Source organism: Dufourea novaeangliae, unplaced genomic scaffold (assembly GCF_001272555.1).
Source record: "Dufourea novaeangliae isolate 0120121106 unplaced genomic scaffold, ASM127255v1 scaffold112, whole genome shotgun sequence".
In the NCBI taxonomy this organism is placed as follows: Eukaryota; Metazoa; Arthropoda; class Insecta; order Hymenoptera; family Halictidae; genus Dufourea; species Dufourea novaeangliae.
This window is the reverse complement of record NW_015373993.1, coordinates 616088-632737: the sequence shown is the minus strand read 5'-3', so window position 1 is coordinate 632737 and position 16650 is coordinate 616088. Positions and strand designations below refer to the sequence as shown.

General features: G+C 40.4%; 3 protein-coding genes across 3 annotated transcripts in view; 2 read left to right on the top strand and 1 right to left on the bottom strand.

Moving 5' to 3' along the window:
- The window catches only part of LOC107187907 (guanylate cyclase 32E-like), a 71090-nt gene extending 63161 nt beyond the window's left edge, over nucleotides 1-7929 (top strand). Inside the window, exons 6-20 of the mRNA XM_015576104.1 lie at nucleotides 1909-2055; nucleotides 2753-2946; nucleotides 3053-3212; nucleotides 3535-3684; nucleotides 3792-4084; nucleotides 4438-4698; nucleotides 4786-4857; nucleotides 4932-5100; nucleotides 5195-5344; nucleotides 5450-5789; nucleotides 5891-6014; nucleotides 6106-6204; nucleotides 6327-6471; nucleotides 6553-6809; nucleotides 6881-7929. Of these exons, the coding sequence (XP_015431590.1) occupies nucleotides 1909-2055; nucleotides 2753-2946; nucleotides 3053-3212; nucleotides 3535-3684; nucleotides 3792-4084; nucleotides 4438-4698; nucleotides 4786-4857; nucleotides 4932-5100; nucleotides 5195-5344; nucleotides 5450-5789; nucleotides 5891-6014; nucleotides 6106-6204; nucleotides 6327-6471; nucleotides 6553-6809; nucleotides 6881-7789 (3470 nt within the window). The 3' untranslated portion in view covers nucleotides 7790-7929. The remainder of the gene's footprint in view (nucleotides 1-1908; nucleotides 2056-2752; nucleotides 2947-3052; nucleotides 3213-3534; nucleotides 3685-3791; nucleotides 4085-4437; nucleotides 4699-4785; nucleotides 4858-4931; nucleotides 5101-5194; nucleotides 5345-5449; nucleotides 5790-5890; nucleotides 6015-6105; nucleotides 6205-6326; nucleotides 6472-6552; nucleotides 6810-6880) is intronic.
- Nucleotides 7930-8740: 811 nt separating this feature from the next.
- On the bottom strand, nucleotides 8741-9573 carry LOC107187878 (NADH dehydrogenase [ubiquinone] 1 alpha subcomplex subunit 6). The gene is made up of 3 exons (XM_015576065.1): nucleotides 9419-9573; nucleotides 9101-9216; nucleotides 8741-9014 (listed from the first exon to the last, which is right to left on the bottom strand). Exons 1-3 carry the CDS (start codon nucleotides 9540-9542, stop codon nucleotides 8877-8879), a joined length of 378 nt encoding a protein of 125 aa, XP_015431551.1. The 5' UTR covers nucleotides 9543-9573; the 3' UTR covers nucleotides 8741-8876.
- Nucleotides 9574-11287: 1714 nt separating this feature from the next.
- On the top strand, nucleotides 11288-14114 carry LOC107187860 (NAD-dependent protein deacetylase Sirt6). Its single transcript, XM_015576046.1, has 7 exons — nucleotides 11288-11458; nucleotides 11598-11725; nucleotides 12275-12393; nucleotides 12466-12589; nucleotides 12679-12852; nucleotides 13290-13413; nucleotides 13577-14114. The coding sequence occupies exons 1-7, from the start codon at nucleotides 11393-11395 to the stop codon at nucleotides 14063-14065; spliced, it is 1224 nt and encodes a 407-aa protein (XP_015431532.1). The 5' UTR covers nucleotides 11288-11392; the 3' UTR covers nucleotides 14066-14114.
- The last annotated feature ends 2536 nt before the right edge of the window (nucleotides 14115-16650 follow it).

Genomic DNA, 16650 nt, shown 5'->3' with positions numbered 1-16650 from the left:
CGATTAAAATGTTATGACAATACGTTCTCTCAGATATTTTGCACCTTTTATTACGATATTAAAGTGAAGAAATTAGTGAATTAAAGCATTATTATGCAGCTTAAACTACTTATTGTCGTTTTGGGACACTTGGTCCTTTGCCTTCTGATTCGTCTAAACTCAGTTTCAAGTCCAATCCTTGTTCCAAAATAAGTTCGAGATTTTGTCTCGTCTTTACTGCAACGCACGTATCCACCTGTGGAGTGCCAAATTGACTACCACACGATATCTCCTAATCCACGGCGACTGTCACGATCATGTCAATGATTCATCAGCTCCGTAAAACTCTCGATCGTCTCGATAGAGCCCACGCTTCGTACATGCTTACAGTTCACCCGGTTCCATGCGACTATTTCCGTACCGATTTCCTTCGTGTAATCGTGGTAGCGTCCACGGTTGTTCCCGTTCGATGATCTCATTGATAATTCGCGGCAAACGGGCGAGTTTTCCTACGCCTGCAGAAACACACAAGCGTGAAAGTCAAGAGTTTCCGTTCTGGAAATCGTCTCGCCGCGTATACGATTCGTGTACACCGACGAGCATACTCGGCTACCACTAGGGAAAAAAGTAACGAGTTGTAAATTCCAGGCTCGACCGTCGTGGTACGCGTATAGTTGCGACTGTTGCTCGCCAAATTAATATTAGGCAACTGTTTCAATATTCTTTAAGTGAGAATAATTAATATAATTGCTCGACCGGTAGAGCTGACGAATCGTGAGGTGAATGTTGTCGAATGAATTGAGTCCGTGTGACTTTTGTCGATACGAGTGTTTGCGAATGAATGTTCGAATACGAGTGAATGTTTTCGAATGCTTGTCGAGTTTCGTGTGACGTCGCGTTTCTTCCAAGTTCGCTGAAGGCGTTACCAAAATTCGCCTCCTTATTGGTTATGCCCTGAAGGGGAAGGCAAATTCCTGGGTTTTTCCAAGTGACGTGGAGGTGGAAAAACTCTCCTTCAGGGCGAAACGGACGCCAGAAAAATATCGCGCACGTGGTCACGAATTTTCGAGTCTCTCAACGGTAGGGTTTTATGGCTGTATTGTCTGCGAGTCAGCGCGCCCCGGTAAGGCCCGGCGCGGATGGGTCCCAGGTTACCGAGCGCACGTGGCGGACTGCAGACCAAATGTTCGAGTCTTTTGTCTATTATTCTCTTTGTGAACGCAGTTAAATTGCAAGGGCTAGTCGCGAAAATGTACAAACTGCCCGGACGAAGGAAATAAAATAGTGAAAAATAACGGTACCGTCTGACTCTATAGCCGTCGTTTCGGTCTAAGACGGAACATAACGTAAGGAAAGGGCCTCTTACCATTCAGTTTTGGCAATTACTGAAATTTATGCCAAATTAACATTCGGTTTAACATTTATTTCAGTACCTGAAATAAATTTTACCAAATGGTAGGAAGCTCTTTTCTTACGAAGAAGGACATTCTACTACTTGGTAAATTTATTTCAAGTATTGAAATAAATGTTAAATCGAAAGATCCTTTGGCATAAATTTCTATAATTCCCAATACCAAGTGGTAAGAAGCCGTTTCCCAGCGCCACTTTTTTCCCTAGTGGAAGCCTAGTTTGCTCGTGGATGTACCCTCACGAGCAACCTCGGTTTCCTCTAGAGGAAAAAGTTACGTAGTAGTAGGACCTTCTAGTACTTGGTAAATTTATTTCAAGTATTGAAATAAATGTTAAATCGAAAGATCCTTTGGCATAAACTTCTATAATTCCCAATACCAAGTGGTAAGAAGCCGTTTCCCAACGCCACTTTTTTCCCTAGTGGAAGCCTAGTTTGCTCGTGGGTGTACACTTGTATGAACACCCTATTACGCGTTCTTCGGTCCCTCTAACGGAAACACGTTGAACATGTTTGAACAGTATACATATTCCTGGGCACGGCGATGTCGCTGATCGACATGATGAACGCGATGCAGAACCAACGTCTGCTCGACAACGGGGAGTACATGGTGATACACGTGGACATGATGACGTACTCGCCGCGCGAGGCGCAAAAGTACTTATGGAGTGAGTATATACTGCCCGATCGACGTCACAGCCGAGAAAACGATTCGTGAAATTCGATTGACCCGATTCCGCCGACAGCAACGCCACACACGTCGTCTTCTTGCGGGTCTATCCTTCGGCGGGAATGTTTCTCGTTACCTCATCATTTCCGTATATAATCCCCCGATTGGCTAAACGTCACACGGGTCAAGCTCGGCTACGGTCTGGTGACCCGATTTCTTGACACGTGACCGTACACGGAGGACTCCCAACGACGATGTTTACAAAGATTATACAATATCTCAGTCCCACCCCCATTACCTGGTTATTTGTTCTTCAAAAGCTGAAAAAATGACGTTTCATGGAACCACTCATTAAGGGGGGATCTAGGGAGAGCTGTAGGACCGGTTCTCATGTTCCAGGGGGGGGGCCCTGTTCTGAACCTTTCATTTTTTTATGATTAAATGTTCTTCAATTTTATTTAACACTAACCGTACATATAGGTATATAAAAGTCTCGGTACGGTTAGTGTTAAAATAGATTTAAATGTTTGAAGATTTATGTATTTTGTACTGTATTAAAAAAAATCACCCAACCTCCACCTCTTTTCAACCAAAAGAGCTCCTGAATATGATAGCCCTGTGCCATAAAAAATCTTGATTCGAGCCTGCCTGGAAAACCAATGGGGTCACGTACACGGGGATGCTTTACCTTCCAGAACCGGAACATTTCGACAATCTGCACAATTGCCTGGAGCCGAAGGACTTTCTAAAGAGGGCAAAATCGTTGATGGTGGTGATGTCCACGCCACCGACACAGAATTACGAGGAGTTCACGAAACGGGTCCGCGAGTACAGCAGCAAAGAGCCGTTTAACTTCGTGATCCCTGAACTGCTGCGGAAGTACGAGAAGGTAAGTTTTTCTTCCTGCGACATCCTGCTGTCAGATCCTTCGAATCATAAACAATTACGTGGAAACTTATCGAAACTGGGGGGATTTGCGTTATTGTTTTTTTTAGTACGTCTCGATTCACGCCGCGTACCTGTACGATTCCGTGAAACTGTACGCGAGAGCCCTGGACCAGCTGCTGCGTGACCAGCCGGAGCACACGCTGGAGGAGATCGCGAGTAACGGCACGCAGATCATAGAGACGATTATCAGGAATCACACGTATCAAAGTAAGTACGTATAATCCGTTAACACACAGCTGCAATCTGCAAGTCGCCGCTCGAATCTACACGCGCGGTGGTTTGTCCTTTTTTTTTTTTTTTTGTACGATCCCCCGATGTCTTCTATAGGATAAGACCAGATCGAAGATTAAAGTGATCTCTCGATACCGATCGATCATTGGTTTCTCGGCACGTCTGATTCTATGAATTCTGAATGCATGCCTGCCCCCTTCGGTAAATGAATCTGTAATTCGTGACATAGAGTCGGGAACAAGACACGTTATTGTGTTGAATAATTATTTAACGAGAGTCTGGATTTTCCTGAACACAGGTGTAAGCGGGGCGACGATAAAATTCGACAAGTTCGGGGACTCGGAGGGGAACTTCTCGGTGCTGGCCCTGAAGAAGGACCCGTTCCGTTTGAACAACTTCTCCTGCGATTATCAAATGAAACCCGTCGGCCAATTCCAACAGGGTGAAATCCACACAACGAACCCGTCGCCGTTCACTCCGCGCCAAACGATCCACGAGGAAAGAAACGATCGGCGTCTGGAAACCCGTAAAAAAGAATCGATACCCTCTTCGGTTCGCAGGTGTACAGACCGTCGGAGTCGATGGACTGGCCAGGTAAAAACAAACCGGAAGCAGAGCCAGGATGCGGTTTTCTCAATGAACACTGTCCGAAAGACGACACGCATCTGCGTAGCATCGTCGCCGCCGGCGTCCTCGCCGTTCTGTTGTTCTGCGCGGCGGTGATCACGATGAGCATATATCGTAGATGGAAGATCGAGCAGGAAATCGAGGGACTGCTGTGGAAGATCGATCCCAGCGAGATACACGGTTATCCTCATCTTGACAACATGATGTCCTCCCCTAGTAAGGTAGCTAACTCGATTCATCGCTTATTACTCTGGAGAAGGGGCCAAGAATTATATATTTTTGCCTCCGTTCTGCGTTATGTACCAGTCAAATTCGAAGAGACATTCCGGAAATATAAACAGTATAACGTTTTATGAGGATTGAACTTGATCGCCTATTACTCTGGAGAAGGGGCTAAGAATTATATATTTTTGCCTCCATTTTGCGTTAAGTACCATTCGAATTCGAAGAGACATTCCGGAAATATAAACAGTGCAACGTTTTATAAGGATTGAACACATTCAGCAGTGAATTCTGTTATTTTTTTTCCAACTGTACGATTTTACAATTGTGTTTCCTTGCATTTCCGTTCCAGTTAAGCTTAGTTAGTGCAATGTCCTACGAGTCAAGATGCGGCGGCCAGGTGTTCGCTCAAACCGGGCATTACCATGGGGTGGTGGTGCGTATAAAGGAGCTGAAGTTCTCGAAAAAGAAGGACATCTCGCGGGACGTGATGAAGGAGATGCGTATCCTACGGGAGATCCGGCACGGTAATCTGAACTCGTTCATCGGCGCGTGCGTCGAGCCGATGAGGATATTGTTGATTACGGACTATTGCGCCAAAGGAAGTCTTTACGTACGTTACCTATTGCACCCATCGTAGACAAAACTCGTGGTCTATAGATCTTTTTGATCTCAATAGAATCGATCTTATCCGTTTCAGGACATAATCGAGAACGAGGATATTAAGTTGGACGATATGTTCATCGCGTCGTTAGTTCACGATCTCATTAAGGTGAGTGTTCCCAGAATACTGGGATACCCAGCTAACTGTACAATTGCTTTAAAGATGGTTTCACTCGGATCCAGGGTATGCTGTACATTCATGAGTCGTCTGTGCTAGTCTGTCACGGTAATCTGAAGTCTTCCAATTGCGTGGTGACCTCGCGATGGGTACTGCAAGTCTCTGATTTCGGACTGCACGATATGCGGCACTGCGCCGAGTCCGATAGCATTGGTGAACATCAGTATTATCGAAGTACGAGACACGATGGAATGGTTACATCCCGTTAGTTCGATCCACGGTTCACCGACGACGATATTATGTTAAGCGTACCTTGTCTCTGTTGTAGATTTATTTTGGAAAGCACCCGAGCTGTTAAGGAATCCCAATGCTCCGATCAGAGGTACTCAGGAGGGAGACATTTACTCGTTCGCTATAATACTGTTCGAAATGATTGGACGGAAAGGGCCGTACGGTGGCGTGAATCTAGAACCCAAAGGTAACTATACACGGCCCCCCGGTACAGTAATACATGAATTCGCTTTCGTTGATCGAGAACTCGCTTAAAAACCGACGATATAAATATCGTTCTGAAAATTCACAGAAATCATAGACCGAGTGAAGAGGTTCCCGGAGGATGGTGAACCACCGTTTAGACCTAACATAGAGATACTCTCCGAGTCCGAGGCGGACTGTGCCGAGTATATAGTTAGTACGATTACCGACTGCTGGGCGGAAAGCCCGGAACTAAGGCCTGATTTCAAAATGATAAGGACGCGGTTGAAGAAAATGAAAGCGGGCCGGCATCGGAATATTATGGACCAAATGATGGACATGATGGAGAAGTACGCGAACAACCTCGAAGATCTAGTCAGTGAACGTACACGCCTTCTTTTCGAGGAGAAGCAGAAAACGGAGGATCTGCTTCACAGAATGTTACCCGAGTGAGTTGACGTTCGACGGTTCCTTGTGGAAACTGATTCTGTTTTTTTTTATATATAACAAACGTGTCGTGTGTTTAAAAACCGATTTTCTTTTCCAACAGACCCGTGGCTAACTGTTTGACAAATGGTATCGGTGTAGAACCGGAAGCCTTTGACCTGGTCACGATCTACTTCAGTGACATCGTTGGCTTCACCGCTATGTCGGCGGAGAGTACACCCTTCCAGGTATCACATCAGATATTCGAATGGCATAAACGCGTGTCCCTTACGTATATATATATATATATTAAAATTATCCGTGTAATAATTTTTACAGGTTGTAAACTTTTTGAACGACCTGTACACTTTATTCGATCGCATTATCAAAGGATACGATGTGTACAAAGTGGAAACTATCGGCGATGCATACATGGTGGTGAGTGTATTCACTCGTCGAAATCAGCTTAGATCGTGTCCAATCAGTCCCGAATGAAAAATTAAACGAGTTCTTTGCGGTCCCCTGACCTACTTAATTTCACAGAAATCGTATCCTTCTAGGTTTCTGGTTTACCTATCAAAAATGGAAACAGACACGCCGGGGAAATTGCATCGATGTCCCTGGAACTGCTCAATGCCGTGAAACACCACACCATAGCACACAGGCCTCAAGACACGCTTAAATTACGTATAGGAATCCATACAGGTAGGACTCGTCGTCCAACGTGTACATCGAATGAACTCGATGATATTTTGCACGAATCTCTAAAAAATAAAATATTTTCAGGTCCCGTGGTGGCTGGTGTAGTTGGTCTAACTATGCCCAGGTATTGTCTCTTCGGGGACACCGTGAACACTGCCTCTCGTATGGAATCGAACGGGGAGCCATTGCGTATTCACATAAGCGAACAGTGCAAAGATGCCTTGGACAAAATCGGTGGTTACATTATCGAAGAACGTGGTTTGGTTCACATGAAAGGAAAGGGAGATGTGAAAACCTATTGGCTCACAGGAGCCACCGAAAAAGCTATCCAAAAACGAGAGGTTACCGTACAATCTTATATACAAGTATATGTATATGATTATAGCGGAGTAATTTTATCTTTTTCGTATAGGTCGATGTAGGTGATCTACCGCCGCTTTTCTGCAGACCGAGAAGGAGTCCGAAATTAAACGCGGATTCTCGTCAGGCTTCATTATTAGGTGGCCTAGGAGCAGGCAGTCGAAGACAGTCGAGTGTACCGCGACCAACTACAGACGACTCTTCGTCCCAATGCGGAGGATCGAGCCCGTTACCAAGATCTCTCAACTCAAGAAAAATCGAACGATCTCCTCTTTATCTAGCAGACAGTGTATCCAAGACAACGTTGGACAACGTTACGCTGGACGACGCTGAGCCAAGGCCGATCACCATTAAAATGACGCTCGATGATTTCTACATCGACACCAGGCCGAAGTTTCGGAAAAACGCAAGAGTTTTATCGACGATAGCCTCGTCATCCTCCACCAGTGACTATCCATTCCAGAACATAATACGGGAGTCTCGTTCGCTGGACCCGTTCCCATTGGAATGGTACAACAAAAGGTTCGAATCGCCGAATTTCTCGTGGAAGCAGCCGAAGAAGAGTTTCCGATCGTTGGAGAACTGTGACAAGTGCACACGGACAAACTCGAAGACGAACATTTCCGGGAAAGTGTTGAATAACAATTATCCCAACGGTAATGTGATAATAGTGCCCCATACCGATGGATCGCCGAACGAGGCAGAGACACCGTTGTTAGGAGATGAAAGTGGCTGCATCGGGGAAGTAGTGCCTGTCAAACGTTGGCGTTCTTTAGATCAAGTGGCGTCCGTCCCCAATACGGACAGTGTGCCGGACAAGAAATCCTCCGCGAGGAATTCGATCAGAAGTTGGCTAATAAATCTGTTCAGTGGAAACGGATTAAGGAGCAGCGATGTTTCATTGAGACGTGGTGTGATAGCGGGCTACGATATACAATCGGAGCGGGAAAGTATAGTTTGATAATTCAGTTTTCCTTCCCTCGAAGAGAAAGCACACAAGTATATAGAACCCTGTGCTATGAAACGTATGAGTGCACAAAAACTTCATTACAAGGTCTACGAGTCATAAGCATGTTGTGTTGTTGCCATTTGTTTCTCTTCTTTTTTTTTTTTTTTTTTTTTTTTTTTTTTTTTTTTTTTTTTTTTTTTTTTTTTTTTTTTTTTTTTTTTTTTTTTTTTTTTTTTTTTTTTTTTTTTTTTTTTTTTTTTTTTTTTTTTTTTTTTTTTTTAAGTATAGATACGAGGAATGTATGGGTATAAAAGTTACCGAACGTGTATATTTTTAATACCTAGATATTTTATATGACTTGTACTAAAAAGTACACGTTGTATCGACGACGAACATGTCTTTTACATAACGCGGGATTATATCTATTAGAAGTCCTTTCTTTTTTTTTTTTTAATCCGAAAATCTAATGATGAGAATAAAGCGAACTGTTTTATAAAAATAATTAACCAAAGTACACAAACGCAGAGAATCGCGGAGATGTCTATCTCGAGTTTAGCACAAACGATGATTCCCTTTTTTTTTTTGTGATGCAGGAGAATATTGACGCGACACGCATATACATATTACTGCAACGCGTGTTTATTCACGCAATGTTCGAATTCACACGATTCAGGCATATGTATGTATATATATGTATGTATGTATATGTATACTTCTATACTTTGTTCACTGAAGGAAAGCAAATTATCCGTATGGCTGTGAAAAGTGAACTAGATTGTACCTAAGGTGCTTAGTAATATATCATCTTGTCAAATGTATATAAGTGAATAATAATATATCAATGTAAAGATAAACAGTGTAAATTAAAAGAAATATTCTATATTCTGTAAGAATCGATTAAAGATACATCTTTTCAAATAATGTATAACTTGATTTTTTTTATAATAAACAGCTACATCTTGTTCCCCTTTTCACTTTTATTTTGCAATTTCTGGTGTACAATATATGTATATATATATACATTCTTCAGATAATTTATACACAATTTACTCTACAAATACTCATGAGTATTTATCCATACTTAGCATACTGACCGAAGTTAAATGTTCGAGTCTTGGCCCGAAAGGAATTTTGACAAGAAATCTTTTGGCTTTGGCTCCCATGTCTCCTGCCAATAGTTCATAAGACCTCCTTTAGGTATCCACATATTGGTAACTTCCTGAAGTTTCATTTGACCCTAGTTTATTAAATTTTTTTCATTAAACTACATAAGACAATAAAAGCACAATAGCAAAGTATATTATAACATTCATATTTATGTACCTTAATAACAAGCAAGTCTATAACCCTTACATCTGTAATATTAGCATGACGTTTAAATTCTTCTTTCAACTTTGCCCGACAATCATTTTCTGTTTTAGGGATATCATAATCCAATACTACAAAACAAATGAACTTACATGTAGAAGCTGCAGTTACAAGTGACGTTTGTTAAAACAGTGTTATAAGTGAACTTCGAACTGTTACTTTACAGAAAAGTACAGAGTAAATTGATAATTCTGATATAACTATTTTCACCAGTTAGGTTAAGCAAGGTCGTTTCTAAATAATACCAAATTCAAAAAGTATTAACATACATACCCGTTTGTGGAATCTGTCGGTACCATGCTTTATACAATAGTAATACTCTTCTATGAGCATCTTTTTGATTTAGAGAGAGAATCGGTTTCACCTTCTTCCAAGCTACCCTTGTAGGAGTAGCCATTTTTCAGTTACGCACAGTTACGCAGTATTGCACTCTGAGGCAAGAATGTATCACCACAGACAAGATATAGAATAGACCTAACATCTTACGGGACATCGTGTCACATGCTCTGAAATACCGATCGTACAAAAAATCAGAGATTTTCTGCTGCTCTCTACGTTATAAGAAGGGTGAATTCGGGAATTACATATAATCCAACTCGAGCCCAGTTAGCCAAACTATATATATACAAGTAGTATTTAAAGTAATTGTTATTAAATTTATACAAATACCATTGAAAGTTGTACATTTTTTTACGATTCTTTCAATAAAAAAGAATCAAATCATACGAATGCATTATTCATTAATCCCAGCACTATCTCGTCTCCTATTCCTAATTTCAATTTACCAAAAAAATAATAAGAAACATGAGGCTACCATTTTTTGAGCAAATTTATGATTTTACCAAAATTACGGTAGCCATTTGGTGGCGGAAATTGAAACTAATTCTAGAACTTTTACAAAAAGCACAGGAAACTGCACCAAACTGGTATGTGGCGACATCTGGCGGTGACTGCGGGAACTAGTCTAAAAGTTCTGATTTGGTTCCACTTTCCGCCAGTAGGTGGCTACCATAATTTTAGAAAATCCCTTATTTGCCATTTTCCCGCGCTTTTTCAAAAATATGAGATAGGCGTAGTGACAGGCAACTTAACTGTTTCTTATTGAATAACTGAGAAGAAAATACACAATTTACAATAGTATTTGAATAAATTTCACAACAATTGCCTCAAATACTACTTATATACATGATTTTACAATATATTTATACTCAACATTTTTATTCAGACTTATAAAATATTGTAATTTATCCATCGCAAATAATTCTCTCTTCTGTAACTTGTAAATTTTCCGTACGATTTTCGAAGCTTCATAATTGTTTCATAAGTTTGAGTAACTTTAGTCTTTAAAGTACTCAGATTGAAGTTAGTTATAAGGGTAATTGTAAAAGGTGGAATTTATGATTAGAGGGCTACGAACTTGTAATTTGTTTGAAAGGAAGGTTTTCTTTGTTACATCGAACCTAGATTATTTCAAGACCAGATATATGACATACTAAATTTTATGAGAATGTGTAGAACTTTAAATATTTTAATAATTTGATTGAAATAAAGGCACATAAATATGTATATAAAACTGAAGATTACTTTTAAATCTGTCTCTTAGTCTGTAAGTGTTTGGATCAGGATATAAGTGTTGCTGGACTATGAAAATTTCGAAAGCATGTTGATATAAATGGAACATTAAAACTTTTCTTACTTCTGTTCGTTCCAGGTGGTTTAAAACATTCTGACTGGAATTGTAAATGCGAGAAGGGTGTTGAATTTCGTTTCGAATATGGCGCCGGCGGAATTTAGTGGCGATCATCTACTACGGGCGTCGCTGACTGACCGCGGCATGAATTGAAGGGACGCGAGAAACTCAAGCGTCCGCAACGCTAAACCGCCAGTCCCGGGGCGATTGAACGCGCAGGCGTCGCACGTTTATTATCTTCTTTCTGTTCAAGTGCCATTCCATTGCATGCAGTGCAGTCTATAAAACAGAGAATGCGTTCTCGGTGGATCTCGAGTTTCCTATCACTTATCGTCATTCGTAGCGTATAAACATAACAGCACGCGGTCATTAACTTACGAATTGTTTACGTGTCCCCGCGCGGACCTACACGATGATGGCTTGTTGATGTTGGGCGTCCGGATGCTGGTTACTACGCGCTAGAGAAAAAAGAAATCGGATCGAGAACCATTGTCAGCGTTCAGAAGGTTTTGGGGGCTTTGTTGGGTCGAATTTACGGAGCGGTGAACCGAGGCAAAATGTCATGCAGCTACGCGGACGGGCTTTCGCACTACGAAAACAAAGGAGTGCTGGGTGTTGAGGAGGTAAAGATGCATTGTTTCCGTACGGTCGTTTGGCGGGAGTTGATCGGCCATCCACGATCCCTTCAACTTTGACTCTTTGTCGTTTCGAATTTTTCTCTTTTTTTTTTTTTTAATATCGTGCCTTGCCTGGGTTTTTCAGCGATACGACAGCGTCGAGGCGTTACGACTGAAATGCGGCCTTCTCGCCGAGTGGATACAAGCGGCACGTCACGTCGTTGTTCACACCGGCGCCGGCATCAGCACTGCAGCGGGCATTCCGGATTTTCGGTGATTATCATTTGTAATTTTTCGCTCGAATCCCCACCCTATTTCTGTTCACCCCTTCACCTCCCCCTGCAGCCCCGATGGCCCATGAACCCGTTCTGTTGTGCTCCCGAAAGCGCCACCGGTCAATTCTTTTAAATTAATCAGGCGGAAACGGGAGCTGCGAAGAAACTAGCGGAATCCGTTTCGGTCGCTGCGTCCACCATTGTTGCGCGCGACATCGGTGACGATGATCCCTCCCGAAATGATAATGAAATTAATGCTCACTCGTGTGATATGTTCTTGGCACTGTAGAGACGAAAATATGTTTCATTCTTTGCTTATACATTCGAAATATTCGAAATGAAAGTTCATTTCATTGTTTTTCTTATCATTACTAGATATATCATAATTACGATTATTAATTTTTGTTTATATTTCCCTATTTAACGTAAATTGTTTAGAAACTTTTGTCTTCAATTAAAGGCTTTGAGAAGTAATGAATATAAGAAAATTTGTATTGAAATTCTATTAATCTATTTCAATTTGTATACTCAATATTTAATATTATAGAGGTACAAATGGAGTATGGACATTAGAGCAGAAAGGTTTGAAGCCAACTATGAATATCTCCTTTGATGAAGCAATACCTACAAAATCTCACATGGCATTGAAAAAATTAATAGAAGCCAGTGAGTATAATTATCAGATACTGATAATTTATGGAAAATAATAAATTCGTATCGATATCCATTTTTTTCCAGAAAAAATTAAGTTCATCATTAGTCAGAATATTGATGGCTTGCATCTAAGATCAGGAGTACAGAGACAGCACCTTGCGGAGTTGCATGGTAACATGTTTACTGAACAATGTGATAAATGTGGCAGGTTAATATTTTGTCTTGAAAGTTATACATGATACTCTGTAATATGTGGAATCCACTGATTAAAACAATGTGAATATATTTTTATTGCAGGCAATTCATTCGGAACTTTGCAACCAAAAGTGTGGGCAAGAAATCGCTAGACACTGTGTGTAGGTCTGAACAGATAGGCGGTCGTCCATGTCGTGGCCGCATGCACGACACCATCCTCGATTGGGAACACAACTTGCCGGATAGTGATCTGACATTGTCTGATCTACACTCTAGGTAATTCAATATTTCGATCTTAATAAGAATGTTGATTTACTGGTAAATTATGTTCCATATTATGGCACGCTAAAGGTGGAAATCTGGACGCATTGCTCAAACTTTTGTAAGAAGAAAATTAATAGAAACGTATCTGCAAGAGAAACGTCTAGTCATGTCTAAGTGTGACTGCTTTTTAATGCAATTATTCACTAAAAATTTGATGTTTTTTGCGAACAGATGAAAGGAAGAGAACATTTCACGGTTGTTGAAGTACATATTAGATGTTTAAAAATTTTGGTGCATCTGCGCAAGTATGCGAAAAAATATTTTGGAAAGCTTTCGTTGATATGAAAATCCTATCTCGGTGTCTCAGGTTTTAGTTGACAATTATATTTCATTTATCACGATACCGGAAACGATGAGCATGAGACTGATATCGAATAATACGTTTACAGTGTGGCGGACTTGAGTATATGTCTAGGGACGACGTTACAAATTATTCCCAGTGGTAATTTGCCTCTGTACACCAAAAAGTATGGAGGTCGTCTTGTTATATGTAATCTACAACCAACAAAACATGTAAGACAATATTTTCATTCTATAATTAATCATATTGTATAACATGATCTCTATCTATTAATTATCCGATTAATAATTTAAGCTTGTATCTATGTAAGTTACTTTGCATTTATTACTCTGAAAATCAGTATAGTTAAAGTACAGGAGGGTACTTTGGTTTTAGGATAAAAAGGCGGACTTGATAATTAACGGTAATATTGATGATATAATGATCAGCGTGATGAAAAAATTGGGTCTAGAGATCCCAGAGTACGAGAGTACAATGGATCCAACACGGAACTCCGACACAACGTCCAAGGAGATGGACTGGACAATACCGACCAGCAGAGTAAAAGAGATGAACGTGCTGTACAAAAAGGTATGCAAGCCAATGAAAAGGAAACGAAAGACATTCATGTACGAGAGGGAACGGGCGGATGCTAAGCGGGAAACAAAGCCGAAGAAGCAGGCATTCATGATGAAAGAGGAGATAAAGGAGGAAGATGCATTGAACTCACCCAATGTAGAATGCAACGAGCCGATGGTCGGTCACATGAGTAATAACCCGGTGAAAATCGAGGAGGACATCAAGGACCAAGTGGAACCATTCGAATTCACGACGGAGAACGTGTCTCAACCGGAAATCGGTTTACAAGTGAATGACATACTGTAGCATGAAGATTTTAACATATGGTGATCATGACGACCTAATTAATACTCCGGTTGAGGGGTCTTCCTACTTTAGGCGGTTAAAACAATTGAACTTTTGAACTTTTTCAGTTATAATGTTTTTTTTTTTCTTTTAACCTAACACCATCACAATTAAAAGGATCGATAAAAGTGTCTGTAAATTTTGAGAACATTCTGCCTTACCAGTTCCTCTAAAGAAATTTTTGAAAAATGACATTTTTTAAGCGCTAGGGTGGGAAGAACCTTTGTTTCAGTCTACGTTCGATTTATTTACGAGTGCATATAGAATGGATGTTATCTGTATGTGAAGAATGCCTAAAAGTGCTATCAATTTGTTTATATAAAAACAACACGCAGAAAAAAAACATGAAAATGTAAAAGAAGTTCGGTAATTCGCTTTTATCGTCAGAAGTCGCAGAACGCTGCGCGATACGTGTACATATGTGTAGTAGTAATTTCGTGATCGCTTTCATGTTTTGTCCGCTTTCCCGTTGACTCTAGTGTAGTACGCGTGTACGCGCGTAGTTCTTACCCGAAATCAGCGATTCAGCGACTAACGTTGTATAATACTTCTAACCCACGCATAGATGCATGCACATCATGGGTTCTTTACATTATCGTAGTATGTCTAACGTTACGTACTTAAGATGATTTTATTTAGGATCGTTTGTGACGCGTTGATAGAATTTCCGTATAGATATCTTAAAGGAGATGCCATGTTTGATACTACATTTAAGTCCGTTTAATTGACCTATATATAATATATATATATATACACTGTTCGTGTTATCTCAAACTGTGACCAATACTTCCGAAAGTTGTTCGTAATATACGAAATGATTAAGGAAGATATATGATGATGTTTTAACTGAAATACTCGTTGCTACTTGGAACGTTTAAGATTGAGATCTTTTTAATAGAAAGCTCTGTACGAGCGTCGATGTTGTTTGGTCATTTGATAGTTAAATGTGTCTTTCTCGTTAAACGCACGTTAGTACGTTCGCGGCAGAGGTACAGAACTTTCCAGGAAGCTGCTGAAACGAGCAACAAACGCAAGATTTTTACTCACACGACAGTATGCCTTCGTGTCCGACTCGGAAAACGAAAGTGCAAAGGTTTATAAAAGCAGAAGGAGAAAAGTATGAACGAGTCTTTCTTATATCGGCATTCGACGCTATTCAGTCGTTAGCGTTTTATAGTAGAGCGCAGATTAGTGAAATGTGTAATATTTCTATGTATATAGTGATACGTGCTTGGTTGCTCCTAATAATTTATTACTTTAATTGACATCATTTACTGGACGTTACTATTAGTGAAATATTATAGCATTCGACGGAAAATAAAATTGTGGAAATGGCATGTTTGTATATCGCTTGTTCCTGCATTTTAAATTTATTTGAATTTGTTGATCACGGAATGGTGTAATACCGAGTCTGTTTTGATATCGTATATTCTTATTCATAGGTAAAGTTTAAACAAGGATACAACATAATCATGTACACGTGCGCTACAATAATTACTCCATAGCTTAAATTCTCTTAATTCGAATCAAGAAAAAACGTCACTCCAAAGATTCAAACGTATTCGCATCTTTAATAAATAGATCTTTATCGTTTACATACTTTATACTTTTTTTACGCAAACTTCACCAACACGTTGCGGTGCATCGACGTTTAAGGTCTGAAGTAGCGTTTCCGGTTCCTCTAGAGTCAATTAAGTACAAACCCGCCGCAAGATCACATTTTAAATATGTTACAGCGAAAAATTGCAGTCGGACGGATCAAAGTACTCTCGAATCAAATCGGTAACTAAACTCGCGTTCGAAAATTACGAATTCGAGAGATTACACTTTCGCGAAGATCTGATCCGCTACAATGTTCTTACGAGGATAAAGAAACACTGTTTCAAAGCGAAATTACTGGGGGTGTCTTCCGTGAGCTTAGAAAGCGATCAAGCTTATTTACGTTTTGATTTTCATTTCAAAAAAAAATCTTCCGTTACTCCGCTAATAAATACACCGACTACGCTACGAAAATGTACAAATTTTTATGGGTCTCTGTATTTATATCAAACTTCGAGCACGATCATCGAATTTTGTTCTGTTAATATTCCTATATTTACATGCGTTTACATGGTTGCAATGCGTTCAGTGTCAAAATATTTTTCACCGGACGCACCTGAGTCGCGATCGATAGTAACATTGGAACCGCCTCGACCCGATGACCCTGAAAACACACTTAACCTTAAAATTACGGAGGCAGTTACCCCCGCTCGTTTATTTCCGAAATGGCTCTGACTTCAATGTTCGATGCGTCACGAGTTCCTGTCATTCGTCGAAGCGGAAATGTATTTGTTTATACATACAATATGCAACGAGTCGTTACATAATCAATAATAACATTCTCAACGGAACGAATACATAGTGGTATTCGAAATAAATATCTCAGCATCGAAAATAGGAAACCTGAATAATTTCAAGTCATGGTCGAATCGGAAACGCACTTAAGGAGTACTTATCGTAAGTCACCCCGAGTAAGTTTCAAAGGCCGATTTTTCCGGGCATACGTC